This window comes from Rutilus rutilus (assembly GCF_951802725.1).
Source record: "Rutilus rutilus genome assembly, chromosome: 22".
NCBI classification, from domain to species: domain Eukaryota; kingdom Metazoa; phylum Chordata; class Actinopteri; order Cypriniformes; family Leuciscidae; genus Rutilus; species Rutilus rutilus.
The window spans coordinates 29,198,515-29,222,629 of NC_140227.1; the positions used below are offsets into that span (position 1 = coordinate 29,198,515).

The 24,115-nt window shown below is 39.2% G+C and overlaps 1 protein-coding gene across 8 annotated transcripts in view; it reads left to right on the forward strand.

The window, feature by feature from the left end:
* camta1b (calmodulin binding transcription activator 1b) overlaps positions 1-24,115 on the forward strand; it is a 278,270-nt gene that overhangs the window by 239,133 nt on the left and 15,022 nt on the right. For 7 of the 8 annotated variants that reach the window (XM_084395724.1, XM_084395726.1, XM_084395730.1 and 4 more), the window contains 3 exons: positions 15,844-15,997; positions 19,962-20,102; positions 21,212-23,460. In XM_084395724.1, coding sequence (XP_084251850.1) covers positions 15,844-15,997; positions 19,962-20,102; positions 21,212-23,460 — 2,544 coding nt within the window. The remainder of the gene's footprint in view (positions 1-15,843; positions 15,998-19,961; positions 20,103-21,211; positions 23,461-24,115) is intronic. The other variant, XM_084395728.1, reaches the window with a different exon arrangement.

The following is a 24,115-nucleotide window of genomic DNA, read 5'->3' on the forward strand; positions in this document are numbered from 1 at the left end:
ATTCAATTTGGGACGCAGCGGCTGACAATATGAGTTATTTGAATCGCTCCCTCAACCAGCTAGTTATAAAACTGATTTATTCAGGAATGAAACAGCACTCTTGATATCCTCATAGACTTACAGTGGTTAATTCTTCTCTGACAGTGAGAGAGACACAGGACAGAAAACACTGATCTTATTGTGTCTCTCCAGAGTCTTTCCTGCTGTACGAGAGACGCAAAGAAGCAAAATTAACACCGCATACGAACTCCATCAATCAAAGCTGACGGGCTTTACTGCAAAGAAATGCAGTAAAACTCTATTTTTAAAATGCAAACTTGCATTCATTTGGCGAACATCACTGATGTCCAACAGACCGCTGAAATTCACTCACATCCGCAGCATCTCTCATATCATTTCAAAAGGAGAGATTTCAAAAGTTAAAACAAAAGGTTGAGCGATCTTAAATTACATATACTAAACTGTTTTAATATTATATATTATATCAGGAATGTATAATTTACATTTCAATAACATAAGTTATATCAAAAGCAAGTCAGAGGGTGTGCTAGGATCAGTATCGGATGTTATATTAATAAAAAGTATATTTATTTATCATATATGTGTGTATATATATATATTGCAAAATATGAGTATATCAGAAAAAGATGGTTGATGTTGATGAACTTCAGAAGATTGCACCTTGTCCTTGGACATTATTGGTCGTCGTAAGGAAAACAGCATATAAATCAAACTAAATTATGTGTTTTTTATCTAAAAAATGCAGAATGTTTATTTAGGGGATAGAATATACAGTTTGTACAGCATAAAAACCATTGTGTATTGAAAGTCCCCTTAAAAAATGGAAACCCAAAGCGTGTGTGTGTGTGTGTGTGTGTGTGTGTGTGTGTGTGTGTGTGTGTGTGCGCGCGTTCTAGTCTGAATGGAGGTCATTGAGGGATGAAAACATAATGCTAAACCATAAAAGAAAAAATAGGAGAAAAGAGAAAGAAATCATGTGAGAAGAGCGAGAGAACGCAGCGGTGATAAAGCGAATCTAAGCTGTCGGATTTCTCACAGTTACAGAGGCTTGAGCTCAGCTGGGCAGGTAAGAATGATTGATTACAGAGAGAGCGAGTCCACCCACATTACACAGAGAGAGAGAGAGAAAGAGTAAACCTACCCATACACATTCACAACACTTAAAACTTTCATCTTTACACTGGCACACCTGCCCAATCACAAGCAGATTATCATCAGCAGCGTTTGATTTATGAAGCAGCGTTTGCTACATATTAATGTTATATCGCAGGATGGTGTCTGCATACAAATAAAGCGCAACAGTGGGATTCTGAGGTAAAAAATCCCATTCATTTACTCCATAGAGAAATTGATTTTTTATGATAATGTATAAAGGCTTCAGCGCAGACCTACTGTGAGCTCTGAGATTGTTAAGCGATGGTCTAAACTTCTGTAGACTTCTAACAATCATATTAAATAGTGAAGAGGTGTGAGGAGCTCCACCAATCAGAAAGAAGCCACTGTTGCCATGGCAAAAGAGCAGGATTGTGGATGTTAATAAAGCCTATGTAAATGACCTTTTGTGTTATGTTATGATTGGCTAACAGACATTACCGGTCAAAAGTTTGGGTACGGTTTTTTGAAAGAATCTCTTATACACACGAATGCTGCATTTATTTGATCAGAAATAAAGTAAAACAGTTATATTGTAGACTAATATGACAATTTATAGATATTTTAAAAATGTTATTGATTCCTGTGATCAAAGCTGAATTGTCACATGATCCACCAGAAATCATTTGAATATGCTGATTTGCTGCTCAAGAAATATTTCTCATTATTATCAATGTTTAAAAAGCTGTGCTGTTTAATATTTTTGTGAATAGAAAGTTCAAAAGAACAGCATTTACATGAAACAGACATGAAAAATGTCTTTACTGTTACTTTTGATCAATTTAACGCGTCCTTGCTGATTAAAGATCGTCCTGACCACAAACGTTTAAAAGGTAGTGTATAATATAGGAGGATCCCGTGCTTCTCTGGTCTGTATATATTAAAATTTTGTCCAAATATACATTTCAAAACCAGTCATAAAATATTTATATTAGCCCTTTGATATGACGATGATTAAAGATGCTGGTTGTGTTAGCATTTAGCAGTCAACTGATGTGTGTAAACAGGTTTGAAACACACACAGGAAGTGTGGTGCTGTTCTGCACATGTAAAGAGGAAGCTGAGGAGCCTGTGAGGCAGGAGTGTGTTAGCGCTCAGAGATGCTCATTGATTTATTCTCCAGCAGAGCAAACTGACTCACAAGGTTACACAGCAGCGATTGCTAGCCGTCACAGCGTGCACAAGACCACACCAGCTCTCAGATAGATTAAACACACACACACACACACGCACCATTTGTGACTGTCAATCACACCTGTCAAGGTCAGGCTTTGTACTTTGCTCACATCCGTCACTTAAAGTTTTAGAAACTTGAGAAGCCCACAGGACCCCAATTAGGTTACACTTTATTTCAATGGTTTACTTTAGACATTCTGCTTACTATAAGTAACTTTGCAACTACATGTCAGCTAACTCTTTTAATATACTATAGTAGACTCGACTGTTAGGGTTTGGCTTAGTAGAATAAGTTGACATGTTGTCGCAAAGTTACTTACTTTTTTACTTAAATGATATACTGTATTTCCCTGTTGTTTAAAATGTCAAAATAATAAAAAGCAGAACAATATTTTTTTTCTGTTTTAAAATATATTTTTAAATGAATAATGAAATTGAAAAATATTTTTTTTCTGTTGTTAACAATGTTAAAATAAACAATGAAATAAAAAGCAGAAAACGAAAGTTTTTTTCTGTTGTTTAAAATATATTTAAATACATAATTAAAAAAAATTTGTTAAAAAGTTCAAATATACAGTATAATAAAATAAAATAAACTATTTCTGATGTTAAAATCACATTATGAATAAATTTTTTTAAAATAAAAGTATTTCTCCTTGTTAAAATATATGAAAATAAAATATGTAATGTAAATGCGTTAAAATACCTTGTCAGAGCTGGTCACTTCCTGTGTAAATAGGAAGTTTATGGGCAGAATGCTACAGTGTTGACCAGTCAAAAGTGTAGACTAGTTACGCTTCGTCTCTCAGAACCGGAGGCTATACAGACGGCCCCGAAAGAGCCTTTTATTTATTTATTCAGCCATGCGTTTTGCCGGCGGTCTGCAGAGGCGTCTGAAACCCTGTATGGCGCGTGACATGATTGCTGTTTACCATGCGTGTCATCTGAATATTTATTAGTGAGAATGTTTTTAACATCTTTATGGAGCATTAAGGGTTGAAAAATGCAAATCACACATTGTGAGGAAATGCAGAATGTCCTCACATTCTCTTTACTCTCTCTTTCTTTTTAACCACCTTTTTTTGATTTCATGTCTTTTGACAGCCTGTTGAAATTGTGACCACATTCTTGTATTGCAGTTGACCCGTCCATTCACTTCCATTTCATGCTGAGTAAAGCGAAGCCATTTGCTCTTTCCGCCGGGCATTAGGGAGCGTTGTGGGAGTCTCGGCTGGACACACTGCACAACTGCACTTAATACAGCGTTAACATTCACCTTCAGCTCCACTGCAAACACAAGCACACACACACACACACACGCTGCTTCATTCAGAGCACACGTCTTCATAGTTACAGCACCATTGTAAAAGCAGAGGTGAACAAAGTACATAACTTCCTTACTTGAGTGAAAGTACAGATACTACTGGTCAAATATTACTCTGTTACAAGTATTTAAGAACTTTACTTGAGTAAAAGTACAGACGTACCCGTTTTTAAAAGTACTTAAGTATCAAATGTCAATTCATTGTTTTATTATTGTTGCATTGTTAGTATGTAATACTCACAGGACCAAGTGAACACACTGACCAGTTTGTAGTATCTGTGGAATTAAGAGCTTTTAGAATATTATAAAACCTATAGAAATTAAACAACTGAATTGACAAAAAAAAGACAGCCATAATCATCTTCATTTTTTTTATTTAAAACTCCAACCACCCCAACAAAAGAAGCACACATCTATGTGTAAACCCAGCTACACACCCACAGCTGTACAACTGGCCAACAGCAAAACTGCTTTAACAAATAGGCTGTATGTCACCTGCAAAAATCCAATCACGTTTTAGAGATGAAAAATCATGACTAACATAACTACTTTCTACTCAAGTTGATAGAAATGTAGTGGAGTAAAAAAGTACGATATTTGTCTTTCAAATGTAGTGAAGTTAAAGTAACAAGTAACAAGTTAAAAAATAATACTCAAGTAAAGTACAGATACTCAAAAAGTGTACTTAAGTGCAGTACTCAAGTAAATGTACTTCGTTACTTGTCCACCTCTGTAAAAGAGGAACTCAATATGGACCCAGTTTTCTTTCTTAAAGTCCCCCTGTAGTCAATCATTTTATCCCTTAAAACTCATCTTTGATCCCAAAAATGACACAAATGTTTTTTCCTGTGAAAAAAATAAGTATTCATGCCTTAAAATAGCTTGAATGTAACTTGCTTCATTTAGTATACACAGAACCATGAATATGCAAATTAGCCCCGCCTCCATTCACTCACACCAGCTCAGAGATCCACTCGCTCAACTTTACTGTATAAACGCTGCACACTGGCAAATGGAAATACTGGTTTAATTCAGCCGTATATGTTTGGACCAGAAACTGATTCAGAATTATACATGCTCGTCTACAAGTCACATAACGGTAATTAATATGCTTAGCCTTTGGCTTGACTAGATTATCAAACAGCTAATAATGTGTTGCTAATGTAACACAAACCCTGTTCCCGTTCGCCATCTCAGAGCCAGACATCTGCCTTCTTAAAATCAGCATCCTTAGAAACGCTTTAAACGCCAGTGGAGAAAGGCATTTAGTTCATCATAACATCATAATATACATCATATACATAATTCACCCGCTATATTGCTAAATGTACACGATTCTTCATATTATCAATAGAAAAATATACTGGGATAACTCTTGAGACTCCCCTGCTTCAGAGAATAGTAATGATATGCTAAAGCCTTCCCGCAAGTTCACGTGATTGGTTACAAAGTAGTTTGTGACGTAAGAAACATTTGCGATTTCAAACCGCGTTTTTGTTTCACTGCAGTTTTAATACTCAGCAATGGTGTCGACTTATGAATTTGCACATGGTTTGTCTTAAAGCATATTAAAAACACCACGTAGACATATAAACAACATTAAAAACTTGATTTTTACCACATTTTAATAAATGTTTGTGGTCTACACTTTACTGTCTGTCCCTTTTGGGAAAATGGGAAAATACTGATGACTCCTCTTGTTTGCAGGGGACGTACAGTATGCTAATTTTTGCAGAGTCTCTGTAGAATGAGAACGTCTGACAAAACTGATACCACCTGCAAATTACTAAAAGGTGCAAGTTAACTAAAGGAAATTGGCTATTTCAAGCACTTGAATACGTCCTGTCCTGCTTCAGTAGGAAATACAAAAAAGAAAATTGTATTCCGAACATTTTCTTATCAAAGTAGGAGTCAAACATGCTTCAAAATAAGTATTTTATAACAAAAGTTCCCAGTGGACAATGACACTTAAACCCTCCCAAACTTTAGGCATTATTCGTTTCCTTTTGAAGTTCAGCACTGTTCTTTCCCAAAAAAGACTAACTTGAAAGGTGAAAGCCATGACTTAAGCCCTCCGTCTGAACGTGACATATCCAAGCCTTTCTGTCAAGTCCTTGAGGAGAACTGAGACTTCCTGTGCCCGCCAACCTGAGAGCCGTGAAAACACACACGCACACACACACGTGAATTTGTTGAAATCCACAGATCCTCAGGAGATGATTGTGACCTCCACTCACAGGAGGTCCTGAGACAAATGTGGCGTGTTGTGGAGCCAGTGAGCCATTAGTGCTGTTTTCCCCTTGACCTCTCAGACAGGAACAGCCATTATAGCTTTGTTCGAACAAAAACCTCAAGGTGGGTTCAGTGTTTCAAAGCCCGGCAGGTTTCGTCTGGAAGTAGTGGTTTCTGAGAACATGTGTGTGTGTGTGTGTGTTAGAGAGACAGACTGACAGAGAAAGAACAGCAAAAGTCAAGGAGCAAGAGCTCACAGCCCATTAAATAATACATCCTTCCTGAAAGGCCTTAAGGTAGCGCTGAAGCCGAAGCGTTCTGGAGCTGATTACAAGCTGTTCGCCTCTGACACACACACACACCCTCACCAGCCCAGCAAACGGGAAGACACGCGGACAGTAGATATCGCTTGCAAGCTAAATAAAAGCTGAATAGTTCTTCAACAAAAGGAAAGCGATATATCCAGATTTCGGTGGTGTGAGTAACCGTGAAAGCTTGCAGAACAGTATCAGGAGCACAAAGACTCTGTTCAGAACCTCTTCGCCCGGCGTCACGGACCAGACCGGGAGAAACAGGATTTGTCTGCTCTTGGTTTTGTTCCGGAGTTATTTTATTTCGACCTTGTAACTCTCATTCACATTTTAGCATATTTTTATTCTTTTAGCCAGTATTTCTTTTTGAAGTAAAGATATAATACCAGAATTTTAATTAAAATAATGAAATATTATCTAAATAAATTAGGGCTGTCAAAACGATTAATCGCATCTAACATAAAAGTTTGTGTTTATATTGTGTGTGTGCGTGTGCGTGTGTGTGTGTGTGCACGTGCATGTGTGTGTGTGTATGTGTGTGTATGTATATATATATATATATATATATATATATATGTATATATATATATACACACACACACACACACACACATACTACTGTATATAAACATACATATATTAATCGATTTGACAGAACAAAAATAAATTTATAATTTTTTTTTATATTATATAATTATATAAAGAAATATTATATTTTTTTTATAGAAATAATCAGTTATATGTCAGAGTTATATAAATAAAAATTATATATTTTTTTTACTTTAGTTAATTTATTTATTTTGTTAATTAATTTATTTAATGCTGTCGTATTGTTGGCAGCTAATCTTGGGAATAATAATACATGTAATGTTATTGGTAGGCTAATATATTTTGAGTGGGTGAATACCTTTGGAATTGTGTGTAGTGGATTTAAATATGCTAAATATTGTAAAACAAGAGTAATAGAGTCTAACTGGCATCTGAAAGCATTAGCAAATTAGCAAATAACATTTTATTTTATCTGTTTATTGAACTTGTACTTGAAAATGTGAAAAAAATGTATCATAATAAGGAAAAAACTAATAAATAGGGTCACCGTGATTTAGCCAACTAAAACATGTTCCTGGATCAACATATTTTGTTGATCCTGGAACAACATTCCTGTCCGAAAACATAAGTCATAGCTGTAACCATAACTTGGTTATTCATGATTGGTGAATAAACTGATGTAGAAGCACCTGGCTGTAAACCTAAACTAGACATAAACTGTAAACTTGTCCCTCTTATCTGATTGGTTGATTGGAATGAATGAATGAATGAATGAATGAATGAATGAATGAATGAATGAATGAATGAATGAATGAATGAATGAATGAATGAATGAATGAATACATACTACTGTACACCCAAAATGCTTTACAATCATATCAGGTTTCTCTCCTCGTCCACCACCAGAGTGCAGAATCCACTTGGATGGACTTACACCCCTACTCTTTACGAGAAGTGCCATGATTTTTGATGACCACAGAGAGTCAGGACCTCGGTTTAATGTCTCATCCGAAGGACAGAATGTTGTTTTAGGATCAACAAAGATGTTAAAGGGGAACTTTGCATTTTTTTTAGCTTAATTTACCTTAACTGAACAGCTTCGGAGTCATTGGAATGGTTATGTGAATTTTTCGGGTTGAATGGTGGCCGTCTCGCTTCCCCCTAGCGCCTGTGAGCGGCAAAAAAACACCCTTGCAACTTTGGGCCGGCGGGCGTCAGGAAGTATCGCGTGATATCAGGTCTCGCGATGTAACGAATTGCTTTACGGCACTGCACACATAGCCTACATCAGAGAATGTCTAATAAGGCGAGAAGTTTCACTCTCAGTACACTTCCGGCTTCTGAACTGGTTGCAGTTCCACTCTGGCTCCACATGAGGGCGCTGACAGGACGAGTGCAGGATGACTTGAGGTCTATGGCGCTATACCCCTCAAAATTCACTTTTCTCAGGATATAATTTTTTGTCTAGTAATTTGAATGTTGTATTCGAAAGGAGATGCAAAGAAATTACACATTGCTGGGTGTTAGATTTTTTTGAGTCACTTATTTGCTTTAAAAAGTCTTTTAAAATGTCAATGACGTCATACACATCGTACGACCAGAGATACTGCTTTACGGCAATCCTTCAGTCACTTTGGTGCTTTCGCGCTCTGCACTTTCTTTTCTCTCGAGGCATCGACAACACAGCTGACACAGGTAAACACACACAGCTGACACAGGCAAACACACGTGCTAGAAGAGTTTTTGTTTTGTTGTTTTAAAAGACCACGCCGAAAATACACACACACGCACACGATGCCATCAAGCGGTATCTCTGGTCGTAATCAGTCCTTCACTGACCAATCAGCGTTCATTAGCAGAATGCTAGCGTGTTATGGGCAACAACAACTCAACCTGTAAGAAATTGAAAGGACATAAGTACTTGTTCATTCAACTTTCGACCTATAACCCATGTTGAACTTGCAAAACCTACAATCTGAGATTTCTCAACGGCAATCGGGTGAAAGAGACACATTTAGCCGTCTAGCCCCATAGACTCCCATTCATTCTGCACTCATGGGCGATCGCCCCCAGTGGAACTCTGGAGGAACTACAACCAAAATTCGGTACAATAGGACTGAGTGGCCAGGCTCTCCGTAGACGGGCTCTGGCCTACATTCATATGCTAGTCTTCTGTGTATCATACATACCTCAGTGGACATGGCTCCGTGCGTTCGTCGGCTTCTTTGAAAACAAAAGCACATGACCAGCGGGAGAAGATGGGAGGGGGGGGAGTCGCCAACGAGTTTTGACGACAGTGTTGTCAAATATCTATTCTGAAGCTGTAGGGGGAACTCTATAGAGAAACCCGCGAGCAAAAAGCGAAAACAGCAAAGAAATTGCCCAAACTGCATAGCGCCGCTTTAATCTAGGAACATTGTGAAATCACGTTTACCAATAAATAAACATGCAAGGTGTGAGCGATGTGTGGAATTGTATGATTTGATAGGCACTGACATTCTGTGAAAAACTGTGGAGTTTTATGTGCAGGCACAGATTCATTTCTGGTTATGCCAATAAAACTCAATAAAAGAGAGAGAGAGAGAGAGAGAGAGAGTGAGGCAGATGTGTTGGAGGATGAGAGCGATACATCACTGAACAGTCACTGCTCTAGAAGCTTCTCTGGACTTTCACTTCGGAAGGGGTGCAACTTCAGGTCTATCCCACGAGATCAGAGAGAAAGAGAGAGCAAATGAAAGAAAAGAGGAGAGAAAATAACAGCTGAAAAATATCACAAAGGCCCAGCTGCTAATTGAAAAGAGAGCAAATTAATTACGGTAATGAAGCAATTAAAGCGCTGTCACGCAACCAAGACTCTCTTTAAGTCCGGTAAGCATTTTTGTTTCTCGAGCATTCCCCCGGTGTCCGTGTGCAGCTTCTCATCGTTCCTCGGTCTCTTCTCCTTCATTAACACGCTTTCAATCTAGTGGAGCACAAACACAAATGGGAAGAAACGAGTTGAAATAGGATATTTTCCCCAGTAGAGTAAAACAGAGGTCACACCATGTATATTTCAATACATAATCATGTCTTCAAGTAAAAACAGTAGATTTTAACCCCTTCCCAGTCACCCCCAATTTTGGCAAGTGCTGCATACATGAAATGCCCAAAATAAAAAGGTTACTGCTTATAAGTAATTCTGAATAGAAACATAACACACATACATTTAGAAAGCCAACACTTGAGAGTTTATAGTTCATGACTCAAAATTAACCAGACTGTTATTAATATTGAGATATATAAGCTCAAACATATTTTGAACTAAAATAATCTGGGATCACCAGTGATCCCTGACAGGTAAGGGGCATCAACAAGTGGCAAAAAAAAAAAAAAACATATATATTCTTTGAAAGCAAGCTTTCATATTGTACACACTCATGTAGATTTATCTTGTTCTAAAGGTGCTTTCTAAAAGTTTTTGATATTTTGACAATGATGCTCATTAAGAATGCTCAAACATTCTCAAAAGATTTATACCAGTCTTTCTTTCCCCTTTATCTCTTAATGTGTTTCATTTGATGTACACAAACACAGTTATAAATAGACATTTTGGCCACACACACTCAAATCACACACAATGATTGATGTTCGCTTTTCAGCCTTTTCATTATATCAGACCTTGCATGCAAAGATAGATTTATTATTTTTTTCACTTTTTTTGAGTCCATCATGCATCAGTTTTTCTCTGTGAGACTCTTGGGAACTTTATTTAAATTTAAATTATACTTTAAAAAATATATTTTACATTAATGAAAGTCGTCCTGCCATCATAAATAAAATTAATTTATACTTTTAATAAATAATTATATTTTTGTCCAGTTTTTTCTGTAATCTGTCTCTTTCTTTCTTTTTCTCTCTCTCACATTCTTGTCACATCTCTCGCTTTCTGCATCTGTGTTTTAAAGATTAATGCTGTATTGATGTCCTCAATTAATTTCCTGTTATGCCACAGTAGATCTTCTCAACTCTCTTGCACATCTCCATTTGCTTAAGAGACGTCTCTATTCCCCGTGGCAGATGCCTGTCAGTAGAGCTGCATGTGTGTTCATTTGTATTCATGTGGGTCTGTGCATGTAAATAAAAGTGAGGAAAAAAATGATTAACGCTCTGATGCTGGTGTCCACTAACAGTCGTCTTTAAAAATCCATTTTAACTGTTCAGGATGTATTACAATCAAACCACTATGAGTGATGAGCTTTGACCCTCACCTTATAATTCTATTTGGCTGTCCGGTTTGATATGACATTGTATTTTTAATTAATGAATATAAATATTTACCACTGGTCAAAATACATTATTTAGAAAATATCAATGATAATAAATATATTGGAAGAATTATTTTACAGTATTATTTAATAATTCGTGCAATACAGCACTTTAGGCTCTTTTTCTCTCAGAATCTCTCTGGAAACTTGCGCATTCATGTTTTAATGTCATAATGAATAGCGTCAATGGGATGAATACTTTAGACAGCGTAAAGGAAGCCACAGCAAACAGCTTGTAGATGAAGTGATTGGAGAGACTATAAAGCGCAGAGATCAGTGTCAGGAGCCTCTGGGCAGTTTAAATGCAGAAAAACCTAATGGGTTACAAAACACACTTCTGTGTCCACACGTAAAACCCTTCACATGTGAGACCAAATTGCCCTTGAAATGAATTGTGTGTGTGTGTGTGTGTGTGTGTGTGTGCACGCGCACGCACCCTGGGCAGAGAGCAGCTTAATGATGGACACACTGGAACATTCATCATCATGTTCACTGCGTCCAGGGCAGCTATTAAACACAGCCCAGAGTACAACACACACTCTCAATGCGTTTACACTAGCACAATATGCAATGCAGACGGCTATGAGTAACACACACACAGACCGCGTGATCGATAGATGTCACGCGTGAACACAGTGTCGTGCCTGCAGAATGTCAAACGCTGTGCGGACGCTGTATCTGGATCCGTGTGATTCACATTTAGAAGCATAGTTCATCCATAAATTAAAGTCAACATGAAATCAAAATGGACATTTCTTGTTTTTCATGACATATTGCAGTATTTATTTTTTTAATTCATGTGCCCTCATAATCTTTAAACAAAATAACTTCCTCTCCGACATCTCTTGTCTTCTGTGATGAGGGCGGGGCAACCTGTCACTCACACGAGATCGACCAATAGCAAACCACAACCATCTAATCAATTCCCGTTAAGCAAAATCAAATCCCGCGCTACATTTGTTCTTGTTCGAAAAGCTATTTCGTTCAAATATACACCACAATAGGGAAAAAATGATACCGCAACTTCCACCTCATGCGACTTTAATAGTCTGTCGTAATTTTTTCCGTATAGTAAAAATGTGAAACAGGAAAAAAAAGCACCATAAAAGTATCAGAGGGGAAGATTTTCAGTGCATAAAAGGTTCAATTTCAGTCTTTTCCCTCACACCGATCTCATATTTGGCACTATTTCTTATTCATATTGCATTTGCGTGTGTCTTTGAATGTGTGTTTGCTGTGCAGCAGTTTGAATGAGACACACAGCTGAAGTACAGCAGGTGTGAGACGACTCCAGACATTTACAAACTGACACAGACGTGCCTGTAATGCAAGATCCACCTGTGTGGAAGGAGAGAGAGAGAGAGAGAGAGAGTATTTATACACTTAATTTATTACTTTCATTAGCTTTGATGAGATGGGAAGCAGTTTATGGTTGCGCTACACTGGCCACACATGCAAACATGCGTGTTTGTGTGTGTGAGAGTGTGTGTATCTGTCAAGGCTTGTTGCCAGGTTACAGCCATGTGTTGAAGCTGCCATAAGCAACAGCACGTATTGCACCACTGGGAAGTGAACCAGAGAGAAATGGAGTGAAAATCACTTGCAAAATTCAGTTCTAAAACAAGGAAACTTTTGGGGTGAGTCAGCACGTCATTGAGGAGAAATTTGATCTTTTGATCTTGCATGAAATGTGCTATATAAATAAACTTGCCTTGCCTTGCCTTTTGACAGAGTAAAACCATCTTAAACATTAAAAAACGAACACGTCTAGATGACATGCGCTTAGAACCGCCTAATACAGGGAGAGGTTTGACTGACATGATACGACTAACTCAGTTTGCTTTTATGTGACTTTAAAGGTGCAGGAAAAACTCAACATTACAACAATATTAGATAAATGTGCAACAGATCGGCAACCCAAGAGAAAGTGCAACAGTGTCTGTGAAGGCTCTACAGATAGAAGAGGAGAAACTGTAGGAAAATGTGTGTGCACTGCAAAAAAAAAAAATCATTTCTCTAATCAATATTTTCTTTTTTTTCAATAAACATCTTAACACCCTTCAAGCAAAGATGAGCAAATATATATTTTTTTTTCTTTTCTTGATGCCTTGCAAAAAAACCTACAAATTTTGTAACACTTTCATTTTACTTCTTAAGTAAATAACCTTGTTTTGAGGATGTTTAGTGTCATTTTTAGGCCCTTTGGAAGTTTGCTGAGGCCCTCTAGTGGGCTCCGGGCCCCTGGCTGAGAACCAGTCAAACATTCTACTTTCACATCCATTTTGTGTTAAATATTTTGGCCAATTTGATTAAATTAAAAATACATTCATAATACATTAGTACTGAAAATGTGAGCTCTGCCCACTGACGTCTGGTTGGACCAGATACAATTCTGGAAGATGCTGGATAGTTAATAGTGTATCTAGGTAAGGCGTGTGGCTGACGCATATCGACCCACGTTTCGAGTCCACCTTTTGCCAAACAAAAACAGATTATGTGACTCTCTGAAATTGCATAAAACCAGACAATCAAATTAGCATTTTTGCATCAGGCATTTGTGACTGAAACTACGTGAGACCCTTCTGTTGCACATATTACGTTTGACACTTTTGAGCAACTACATCCCCTTTCCAGAATGTTCTTGCTCATAAAAACGGTGAGTGGTGGCGAATATGCTGGCGTCGAAGTTTTAGCACAAAACAGTAAAATAGTGCCTTCAAAGGGCAAACAAATAATGCAATCCAATTTCTCTCTTGTTTGAGACTGTGATGAAATCAGCTAGTTTTTTTTTTTCCTTAAATCTACCAAAGGTATTGTGCAAACACCTTGAAATATGCATCCCTGAATGTGTTAGCTCTTTTCCGTCTCCCATCTGGTCGCTAACGCTGCAATATTAAAATGCTAATGGAGCCGTCGGACAGACGCTGAGAAAGGAGAAGTTGATTCCATCTTTCACGGAGAGCCTGAGAGAGACGTACTAACTCTTCCGGGCAAGAACGCTGAATGATTGGCTCTATTTAAAAAGCCAAAGGTGATGCAAAGACAAAAGGAACTGATTTTAAAGTCAAGTTCTTGGCCCGTATCTCATCGATTAGCTCAGATCGCGTGACTCTGCTGTAGAGTTTCGGGAGGAAAAGCGGTGGAGTTAGATTGATAGAGAAGGTAAGTAAGTGGCAGCAGGGGAAATTTATTGACAGTTTAACATTGACAAAGCTTCAAAAACGGCTGCCGCTGCCACATTTCTCTCTGTCAGAGAACCCGTGCCAACCTTCCCCGTCAAGCACATGTGCTTTTACTCAACCCCAACTATAAACTAGATCATTTTTGGGAGACAAATGATGAGTGGTGAATAACTAATCCTAACTGACTCAGTTTCCTGGCTATAAATGAGCATAAAATGCACAACACTCCTGGCTGTTTCTGTGTTTCGTTCACATGTATCAGTCGTGTCCTTTGGGTCTATCTGTGAGCTCCGGTTTGATTAGTCAGTCTGGCCCCCAAAGCTCCACGTTTCCCCTTCACACCCACGACTCATGCTTATAGCAGCTGAGCTTTAAACAACACCTATTACTCTTACGCTGTCAATTAGGATAATTTATGGCCGTAATTCTGAGCCGGCATGAATTGCGGTGTTTTGATGTTGGTAAATACTTAGAAGTTAATTGGGGGCATCTGCTCCGAGGAGTTCGGGCGAAGAATGGGAGACTGTTGTGTTTTCACGCGTGCTTGCCAATTAACAACTCCCACCTCCATGCCAGCGAACGCAAAACAACTCGCAGACCCGACGTTTAACGGGTTTGCTCCTCCGCCGTGGCTCAGATTCTCTGGGGTGTGTGTGTGTGTGTGTGTTCAGATGGAGTTGTAATTGCATGGGTTAATTTCACTTCTGCATATGGGTGTTTCTTTAACTGTATGCAAATTCTGCCCTGTGGACTTATGTAAAACACACTTTTAATACACAAGTTTTTATTTGTTAAAGTCCCCATGAGACCCAAATGAAAGTTTTTGGGCTTTAAGTGTGAATATGTTAGCCCAAAACAATGACAAAATTCGCACTTTCTCTCACTTCTGCCGATACGGATCAATGATTCTGATGACATCTCTTCAGCTTTTCATCATATTTTCTGTCCAATTAAATGCTCTCTAGAATCTAAAGCATCATTATAAATAGATGCTGAATCAAAACGTAGCAAACCTTTGTCCACTGTTACGGTCCACTGTTATCTTCACACCAGATGCCATGAAACATAAATTATGTTCGGTCTATTTGAGACTCACTGACGCTTGTCTCATTAGCAAGTGCTCTAAAAACTTTGGAAAACTCTCGGTTTGTGGTGGAAGTGAGGTCAGGACTTATTGACAGTCATAATTCGTGTAAAAAAAAATGCATTGTTTTATAAACTAAAATAGTTTAAGGCAACAAATCTGGGTTCGGGAGGAAAAGCTGAAATCTCGTCCATTTATAATCCTAAAATCGATCTATCTGTTCTAGTTATAATAAAAAATCAATCCCTGAAGTTGAAGAAACGTCAGTATGTGAGAGCGCCATTGCAGTATTCATTCGGTTACCGTGGTTTACCACATTTTATTCGAGGCATGCTTCCTAAAATCTTCTCCATGGACCCAATCAAAAAAATGTTCGGACTTTCTTTTGAGCAGAAACTCGCTTGTTCTCCTTTTGTGTCAATTTCAACTCGCTCTTGTCTTAACCTCCTTCTTCCCTCATTATATACGTTCTTTCATCTCATCACCCCTTTCTTTTTTCTCTCTTTAGAACCCTGACATTGTGCTGGTCCACTACCTGAACGTGCCCGCCATAGAGGATTGTGGGAAACCGTGTGGACCCATCCTGTGCTCCATCAACACAGATAAGAAAGAATGGGCCAAATGGACCAAGGAAGAGCTCATCGGGCAGCTCAAACCAATGTGTGAGTGTTAAACTACATTTATAGACTGTTTAGTAGTATAGACAAAAACAAAGCATGATTAGTTACAGCTGAGACCATTACACACTGTGCTTATGCATTTATCTGTTTATTTAATAGCTGTATATTCATGGTTATTTCAGAGACGATAATATGTATCTACGTGGTAGTTTTAAGTCACACTTGAAATATCTGAATGTCATTGCATGATTAGATAATAAAATATCAAAACAAGTGGCATTTGCCTTCATATTTTATATGACATTCAGACATTTTAAAGTGTCCAAATACCGTTTAGTTCTCAGAGGGGTGCATCTGTACTACGCATGCATGTCAGGAGAAGATCCAAATCATTCTGGCACTCATCCTCTGGTCTCTCCTGTGCTTTTAACTTCACAAAACCGATAGAGTTTAAGACCACGTCCGTGTTCACGCGCTGCCGCGCTCTCTGTACATTCACAGCAATGTAATGTTAGAGTGACTTTTAAATCTTAACACACATCAATGAGTCATTAACTTCATGATGTGGTAGAAAGGGCAGGAGAACGCTTCTCACATCATCATCATCTCTTTGAATGACCTTCGGCGAGTGAAGCTCAGTGACGGTGTGGTACTGCCACCTACTGGTGACAGGTGGACGTCGCAGAGGGTTTGAGCTGATGGGAAGTGTGGGAACTCAAATATTTAAGGTTGCTGATGCTGACTGCTCTCACCACTCATGTATCTTGAATGATGCAAGCTGTTCAGATCAAATGTGGACTTGATGTGGCCCATATATGTACTGGGGCATAAAAGGGCATTCTGGTTAGATGTGTGTAATTCAGGTAAATCTTAACATGTCAGCGGAAGAATGTGAACATCATTTAAATATTGCATAAAGAACATTGAGCTTATTTTATTTTATGTCAGTTAAGCGCATTTACCCTGTATTCTCCATACTGTAATGTGTCTGGATGTCTTACCTTTGAGTTGCTATGTAATTCTGATTATTCTCAATGATTTTTATCTGATTCTTAATTTTTTTTTTTTTTTTTTTAAGTCACCCATCAATTAAATTTAGTACAACAATTATATATGATTTCAATACTGTAAACTTGTTTGTTTGTTTGTTTATTATTTATTTATTTTAATAACAGAATGAGAATTTATGGGTGAAATGTGCTTAACAAAAGTTAAATAAGCAAAATACTGTAATATGCATATATAAAAGCTATATATATGCATGTAAGCAGCTGTGTGTTCTCTCTCTCTCTCTCTCTCGCTCTCTCTCTCTCTCTCTCTGAGACAAACTGATTTGTATTGACTGAAATCATGAAGTTCTTCTCTGAGTGTCTCTAATTGGATTGTGTCAGATGACTGTGATGTTTATTTCTGGACTGAAAGATGAAAAATGATGCTCTCAGTAGATGAAGTGCACGGTTCCATGCTGTGTTTTCTATCAACATTAGAAGAAGCAAACAAGATGGCTTTAGTAACTGTCATTCCGCTCATATAGATCTGTGATGCTTTCATCTCATTAAAGCAGCATCCAGGGCCTCATTACTGGAACATACTGCACATGAAACAGCATAGATAGAGTAAACCCGTATTTTGACTGGTTCAGGCTTGTAACATAAACCATTCATTGATCGCCTGTTGTGTAGCTGTAGTACCTGAAGATGTCCAGCAGATGTCAGGGTTGAACTGCTTTGCTTTATTAGACTGGCCACATTGTTTTTTTGGGTGATCTGAAACGGCACCTGTTTAACCGCATATATCTCACAGTTGTCTCATCATTTTGAAAGCAAGTAAAGCGTTTTTTTCTGGCACTTTAGGATTGTTCCAGGTTCAGTACAAGCTTATATGCTCTATGATACGTGTGTCAAACTCTGGGTTACAGGATTAGTTTCAAGTAGACAAAACTAAACCAATGCCGTTGGTATCATGACACTGATCATAAACTCTCTCTGTCAACTCAGGCTTTTATCCTGACATCATGGAGCGCGTGCACATGAAAGTGTGACATCAGTAGCGAACAGCCAATCGCATGCTTTGAAACATTTCAATTCACTTCTTTGCGAGAGTCAGAATCAGCTAAATTATTTTCTCTCTTCTGCCGAAGATTAAGAGATTGGAGAATATGGCGTACATAAATGAATTCACCATCTTGCTATATCAGCGCAAGTGAAAGTTGTGAAGTTAGTTTATTTAGTTGATAATATATAGGCTATAGCCTATGTATACAGAGACTCGGACATGTAAGCTCCCGTAGTCATTTTTTAAGCTTTATCTACCGATTCCATATCTTATTTATATTACATATTATCTGTATATAATTTTGTTCATTTAAACTAATAATAATTCAAATAAAATTCGGGGTATAATATTTATATGAAATATATCAAATAATTATAAGAAATAATCATCGCTAAAAGACAGACAATTTTGTATTTAAAAATAGTTACTATGTTGTGATCTTTAATTTGCAGCAAGAGAAACTGGCAAGCCGTTTTGACTTTTATTTATAAGTTATTCCCAGGATATGAATTCTTGATGTCAACAATTCGAATTTCACTAGTTAAAATGCTTATTTTTGATATCAGAAATTAAATTTCAACTAGTAAAACTATAATTCTTGATATCTGTAATTGTATTTTGACTAGTTAAATGTCACCATAGGCTGCCATTCAAATTCAATTGTTAATTAATACATTTCTTACTAGTTGAAATTCCAATTTCACATATCAGAAATACAATTCTTACTAAAAATCATCATTTTTGATATCAGTAATTGTGTGGTTACTGGTGCAAATGTCTAATCTATATCAACAATTGAATTGCTATTAAAACATTTCATTTTTGATATCAATAATTTGATTGTCACTAGTGACAATGTTATTTTCTGATATCATGAATGTGATTGATGTGCATTTTAGATATCTGAAATTACTCAGTTAATGATATCAGAAATACATTTCCAGTTGTCAGAAATAACAAATGTAACATCTAAATACATTTCAACTAGTGACAATTGAATTATTGATATCAAGAATTTATATTTTTTACTAGAAACAAATTATTGATATCAAACATTTAGATTTTTACTAGAAAGAATTACATTTCTGATATGCAACTAGTAAGAAATCAATTCTCTGAATTTTAATGGCAGCCTATGGTGACATTTAACTATAGTAAAAATACAATTACAGATATCAAGAATTATAGTTTTTACTAGTTGAAATTCAATTCTTGATATCAAGAACTCAATTTCTGCGAGTGATGACGTTATTGTTGATATTAAGAATTCACATTTTTACTAGTAGTAATTTCATCCCTGATATCAAGAATTTGCATTTTAACTGAAAATTGTATCGTTAATATATCAAGATTTCATTTCCAAAACGGCTCGCCATAGCGGGAGTGCATTTATTGTGTCAGAGATTTGTCACTTTGCTCACAGCTGATTGGTCCAATTTCGGTTTGAGATCTCTTACCCAGAACATAACCTGTCCCGGAGAAGGTTAGCCCTGGATCATAAGTTTCTATTGTTGATAAACACCGCTAAAAGCTGAGCCACTTTCATGGTGCCTAAAACCCAGGGTTGGCGCTAACTAAACTGAAACATACCTGGCCTAAACCGGCTTCATGGCTTTTCTTAGTTTTTCACGGTAAATAGCCCCTGATTTTAAAACCTCCGGAATATTTTGCCACGTACTTTCATTGCAAGTGCAAAAGCTGCAAACACACAGTTAGTGCAAACTGAGAGTCGAGTCAGAATAATACCAGTGGTAACAACATGTCACAGAGTCTTCAACCACAGACATTTCTGTAGGAAAAGGCAGATCACTTTCCATAAGATGGATTGAGCCCGTGATGAGTGAGAGTGCTGGGGCAGGCAGGCTCTCTCCCCTGCAGTGTCAGTAGTGCTGGCGAGGTGCTGGTCTGTGTGGCTGTCTGGCTGACGTCTGTGTCCTCTCTCTCCCGGCAGTTCATGGCATCAAGTGGACTTGCAGCAATGGGAATAGCAGCACTGGCTTCTCAGCAGAGCAGCTCGTGCAGCAAATTCTGGACAGCCACCAGACCAAACCTCCTCCCCGGACTCACAACTGCCTCTGCACGGGAAACCTGGGTAAGGGAACGGGCGTCAAATGACAACTCTGTGATTTCTCAATTGTTTCTCCTTGACAATAATGACAGTCAACGAAGAGCCTCCTGCCTTTCAGATTTGTCTCCTGAAGAAGAAAAAAAGACCCTAGCAAAATGTCTCAACACTCTCAAACATATCTTATAACTCTGTAACCAAAAGTCAAAAATCATATAGATTTCAATATGAACACAATATGAAATATCTCTCATCAAATTCTTTATTTTATTCAGGCCTATTATTCTATACTATTCTCCTTCTATAAGGAGTCATGTGAGTTTTATTGAGCCATTAAGCAACTTATCTAACAGTGATTTTCACTGTATTTCCAATTTATTATTTAAATTTGGACATTGCTGTTGACATGCAAGATTACTGAGAACCCTTTCCATCATAATTTCAGGTTCAGTATAGATTATGGCCAGTTGATGGCACTATTGAGTCGAGTAAAATTAGGTTGAGTACTCCACCAAAAATTACACACAGAACACAGTAAGGTCATTTACATTAAACAAAAAATGTATATATTATGAAACCAATGCATTAATTTTCCCTGAAATCCTACTGATAGATAGATAGATAGATAGATAGATAGATAGATAGATAGATAGATAGATAGATAGATAGATAGATAGATAGATAGATAGATAGATAGATAGATAGATAGATGACAATGTCGAGTAAAGCGAAACTTGTCAAGTGATTTTTTTTTTCTACACCACATAACAAATACTGTCAGGCTTGGTGTAATTGAACATTATAATTTTTTATTACATTTTTTTATTAGGTTTATTTGTTAAGTAAAATGTATATTTTCTTAATTTCTATATTCATATACATTGTTATATTTATTTATTTAAATTAACTTTTTTTCTGTTTTAATCATGTAATATTTATTTTAATCTATTTATTATGAAGTTTTAAGCAACATTTCATAGAATAAACATCAGCATTTAGCATTTTATGTGGAATACAGAGGGCCAGCTCTTTCCATGAATCATAAGTCAATAAAATATATCAAATGTATGTTTTTTTCAGTGTATTTATGGTTACGTTAATATTATAACAACCTAAAATGTGTCTGCTCTCTGTAGGTGCTGGGAGCAGCCTGCATCACAAATGCAACAGTGCCAAACACCGGATCATCTCCCCGAAAGTGGACCCTCGCACTGGAAGCGCCTACAGCAGCACCCACTCCGAGGTTCAGAACAACGACGTGTCCGAGGGAAAGACGGAGCACAGCCACGGCGGGAGCAAAAATGGCAGGGCGGGGGGCGACGGTGCTGGGGGAACCGGCGGGCGAGAGAAAAGGAACGGCAAGGTGCACAAGCCGGCGCTGCTCCACCAGAACAGCATGGAGGTGTCCTCAACCAACCAGGTGGAAGTGCCAGATACCACCCAGAGCTCACCCGTCTCCATCAGCAGCGGGCTAAACTCTGACCCCGACATGGCCGACAGTCCCGTGGTGACAGGAATGGGCCACGTAGCCTCGGTAATGAACAGCCTGTCTCAGTCCGCCACTGTATTCATGTCAGAAGACCCTGTCTATAGCATGTCTCCCACTGTAGACCCCAACGCTCACCTCTTGGGTGCTGACACAGCCTCTAGCAGTCTAGTATTAGCGGTGACCGCCGACAGTCACAAGTTTGCCTTTGCTGGAGCAGTGGGATTGGCGGATGCAGGGTCCACAGACGAACTTGCTATGCTGTCCACAGCCAGTGTGTCTGAAGAGCTGGTGCTGTCCAGTAACCTGGAAGCTGGGAATATCAAGCTACCCGAGACCAATATGAACTTTGACCCCGACTGCTTCCTCAACAACCCCAAGCAAGGTCAGACCTATGGAGGAAATGGGCTGAAAACCGAGGAGGGCAACAGGAGCAGCTGCAGTAACGGCGGACTGCGGTGCTCTCCGCCTCTCAACGACAACGGTTACGTCTTTAACCCCTCTCTGGTGAAGAACATCAAGACGGAGGACACGTCATTTGAACAGCAGTTGGCTAAAGAGGGTGGCTATCAGGTTGGAGAAGTGGTGAGCGATGCCGTCGGGATCTCTGGTTCCTCAAGCAGCGGCTCTGCACAAAACTCTCTGGCTCTGACGCCCACCGGTTCACTGCTGCCGTCTGGAGGTGGACTCAGTCCCAGCACCACACTCGAGCAGATGGATTTCAGCGCCATTGATGCCAAGCAAGACTATCCGTCCAGTGTTATGTCAGCGGCAGGCTACGGACAAGCTATCTCCAGCTCTCACCTGGCCCACCAGGGTCACTCCCCCAGCTTCTTTCTGCAAGGTTCTCCGCAGTCCCAGACGCACCAGAACAACTCCGGTTCGACACAGAACTCCCACGACTCCAATGCCTACATGGGTCTCGTCAAGACGGACTCGACGGGAACCAACGGACATCTCCATCACCGTACACACCCCAGCCAGCACACTGCCTCTAACTGCAATGGTGGCTCTCCAAACGAACGGAATGGACAAGCCGGGTCGCTCCAGCTTCTGCAGTACCAGAACCGCTTCCCGACCCCAGGCCAGGAGCATGAAGAAGTGGGTGGTTTGGAACAGCCAGCTGGAGCGGAACAAGGAGGAGGAGGCGGCGTCCAAGAGAAGGACTCAGATTGTTTGATGACACAGCCTGGTAGAGGAGGAGAACCTGAGGGTGTAGGGGGCGCAGAGCACTACCTCCAGCAGCCAACAGAAGCTGGTGGAGTCGGGCAGGGATCTGGAGGGACGAGCGCAAGGGCGGAAAGTGGAACTTTGTGCAACAACACAGAGGGAAACGGAACCACCAACAGCCCCCATCAACAGCTTCAGCCGCTCCTGCAAGGAGCCGGTTTGGTGCAGGGGTTATTCAGCACCGTAGGAGCTCACCAGAGCCTGGGCAGCAGTGGAACCAATGGAGGAGGCTCCATGGAGATCAACCTGGACCATTTTGATGTTTCCTTCGGGAATCAGTTCTCCGATCTTATCAATGACTTCATTTCGGTGGAGGGCGGAAGTGGTACGGCTGTAGTGCCGGGCGGCAGCGCTCTCTACGGGCATCAGCTGATGACCCATTCGGGAACAGAGGGGCAGGTCTCTTCTGGAACCGCTGCGCAACAAGGTGCAGATGAAGGAGCTCATGGGGCGAGAGGGTACAATTCTTCGGACCTCTGCCTGCAGCCCTGTTGCAGTCCGCAGTCCACGCAGGCTGGGGCGGTGGCGGGCGAGGCGGGACAGCTGTCGTACATGCAGGTGGCAGAGGCCGTGTCGGCAGCTGTGGCACACGGGAACATGGCAATGTTACAGGCTACCGGAAGGCTGTTTGTGGTGACGGACTATTCTCCAGAGTGGTCTTATCCTGAGGTGAGTTTGTGATTGACTCTTCTGCAGAGCTAAAAAATAAAATAAAATAAAGGCTTCTCAACTGCTGTAGATGTGTGATAGAATAGCCACCAGGTGGCAGCAGAGATGTGGGAAAATGTGCAGGACCAGACAGAATCTGCATTTTTTTAAACAGATATGGTGGGAAAATCTTCTGAATTTTGTGGAAGGGATTTAAAGATTGTAAAATGAACAATACTCTATTATTAGTAGCTAATAATAAACAAACAAGGGGCAAGGTACATGTAGGGATTGGTGAATGATCGTTTTCTAATTCTGTGGAGACCTGTGGAGTTTTGAAAGCACACAATTGATATGGAAATCAGCCAAGCTGCTTAATACAGGAATAGATTTCAGTCTTGTGAGGTCTGAATGTAAAGCTCAAGGTCTTCTCTACAACAAGTGATGTATTTGTTTGTCCCAGAAGCCCTTGGGCCACATGAGACACATGCTCAGCCTGTCATTAACATGCCTATTGGCAAGGAAGCAGTCGGACAAACATAGACAGAGGGATATCAGACTTCACCACAACAACACTTCAGGGAACACTGGTTATTTTTTCTGTGACATTTTCCTAGTTGGAAGGAGATATCATCAGAGATGCATTTTAATTTGTTTCTTGTGGCATACTGGCATA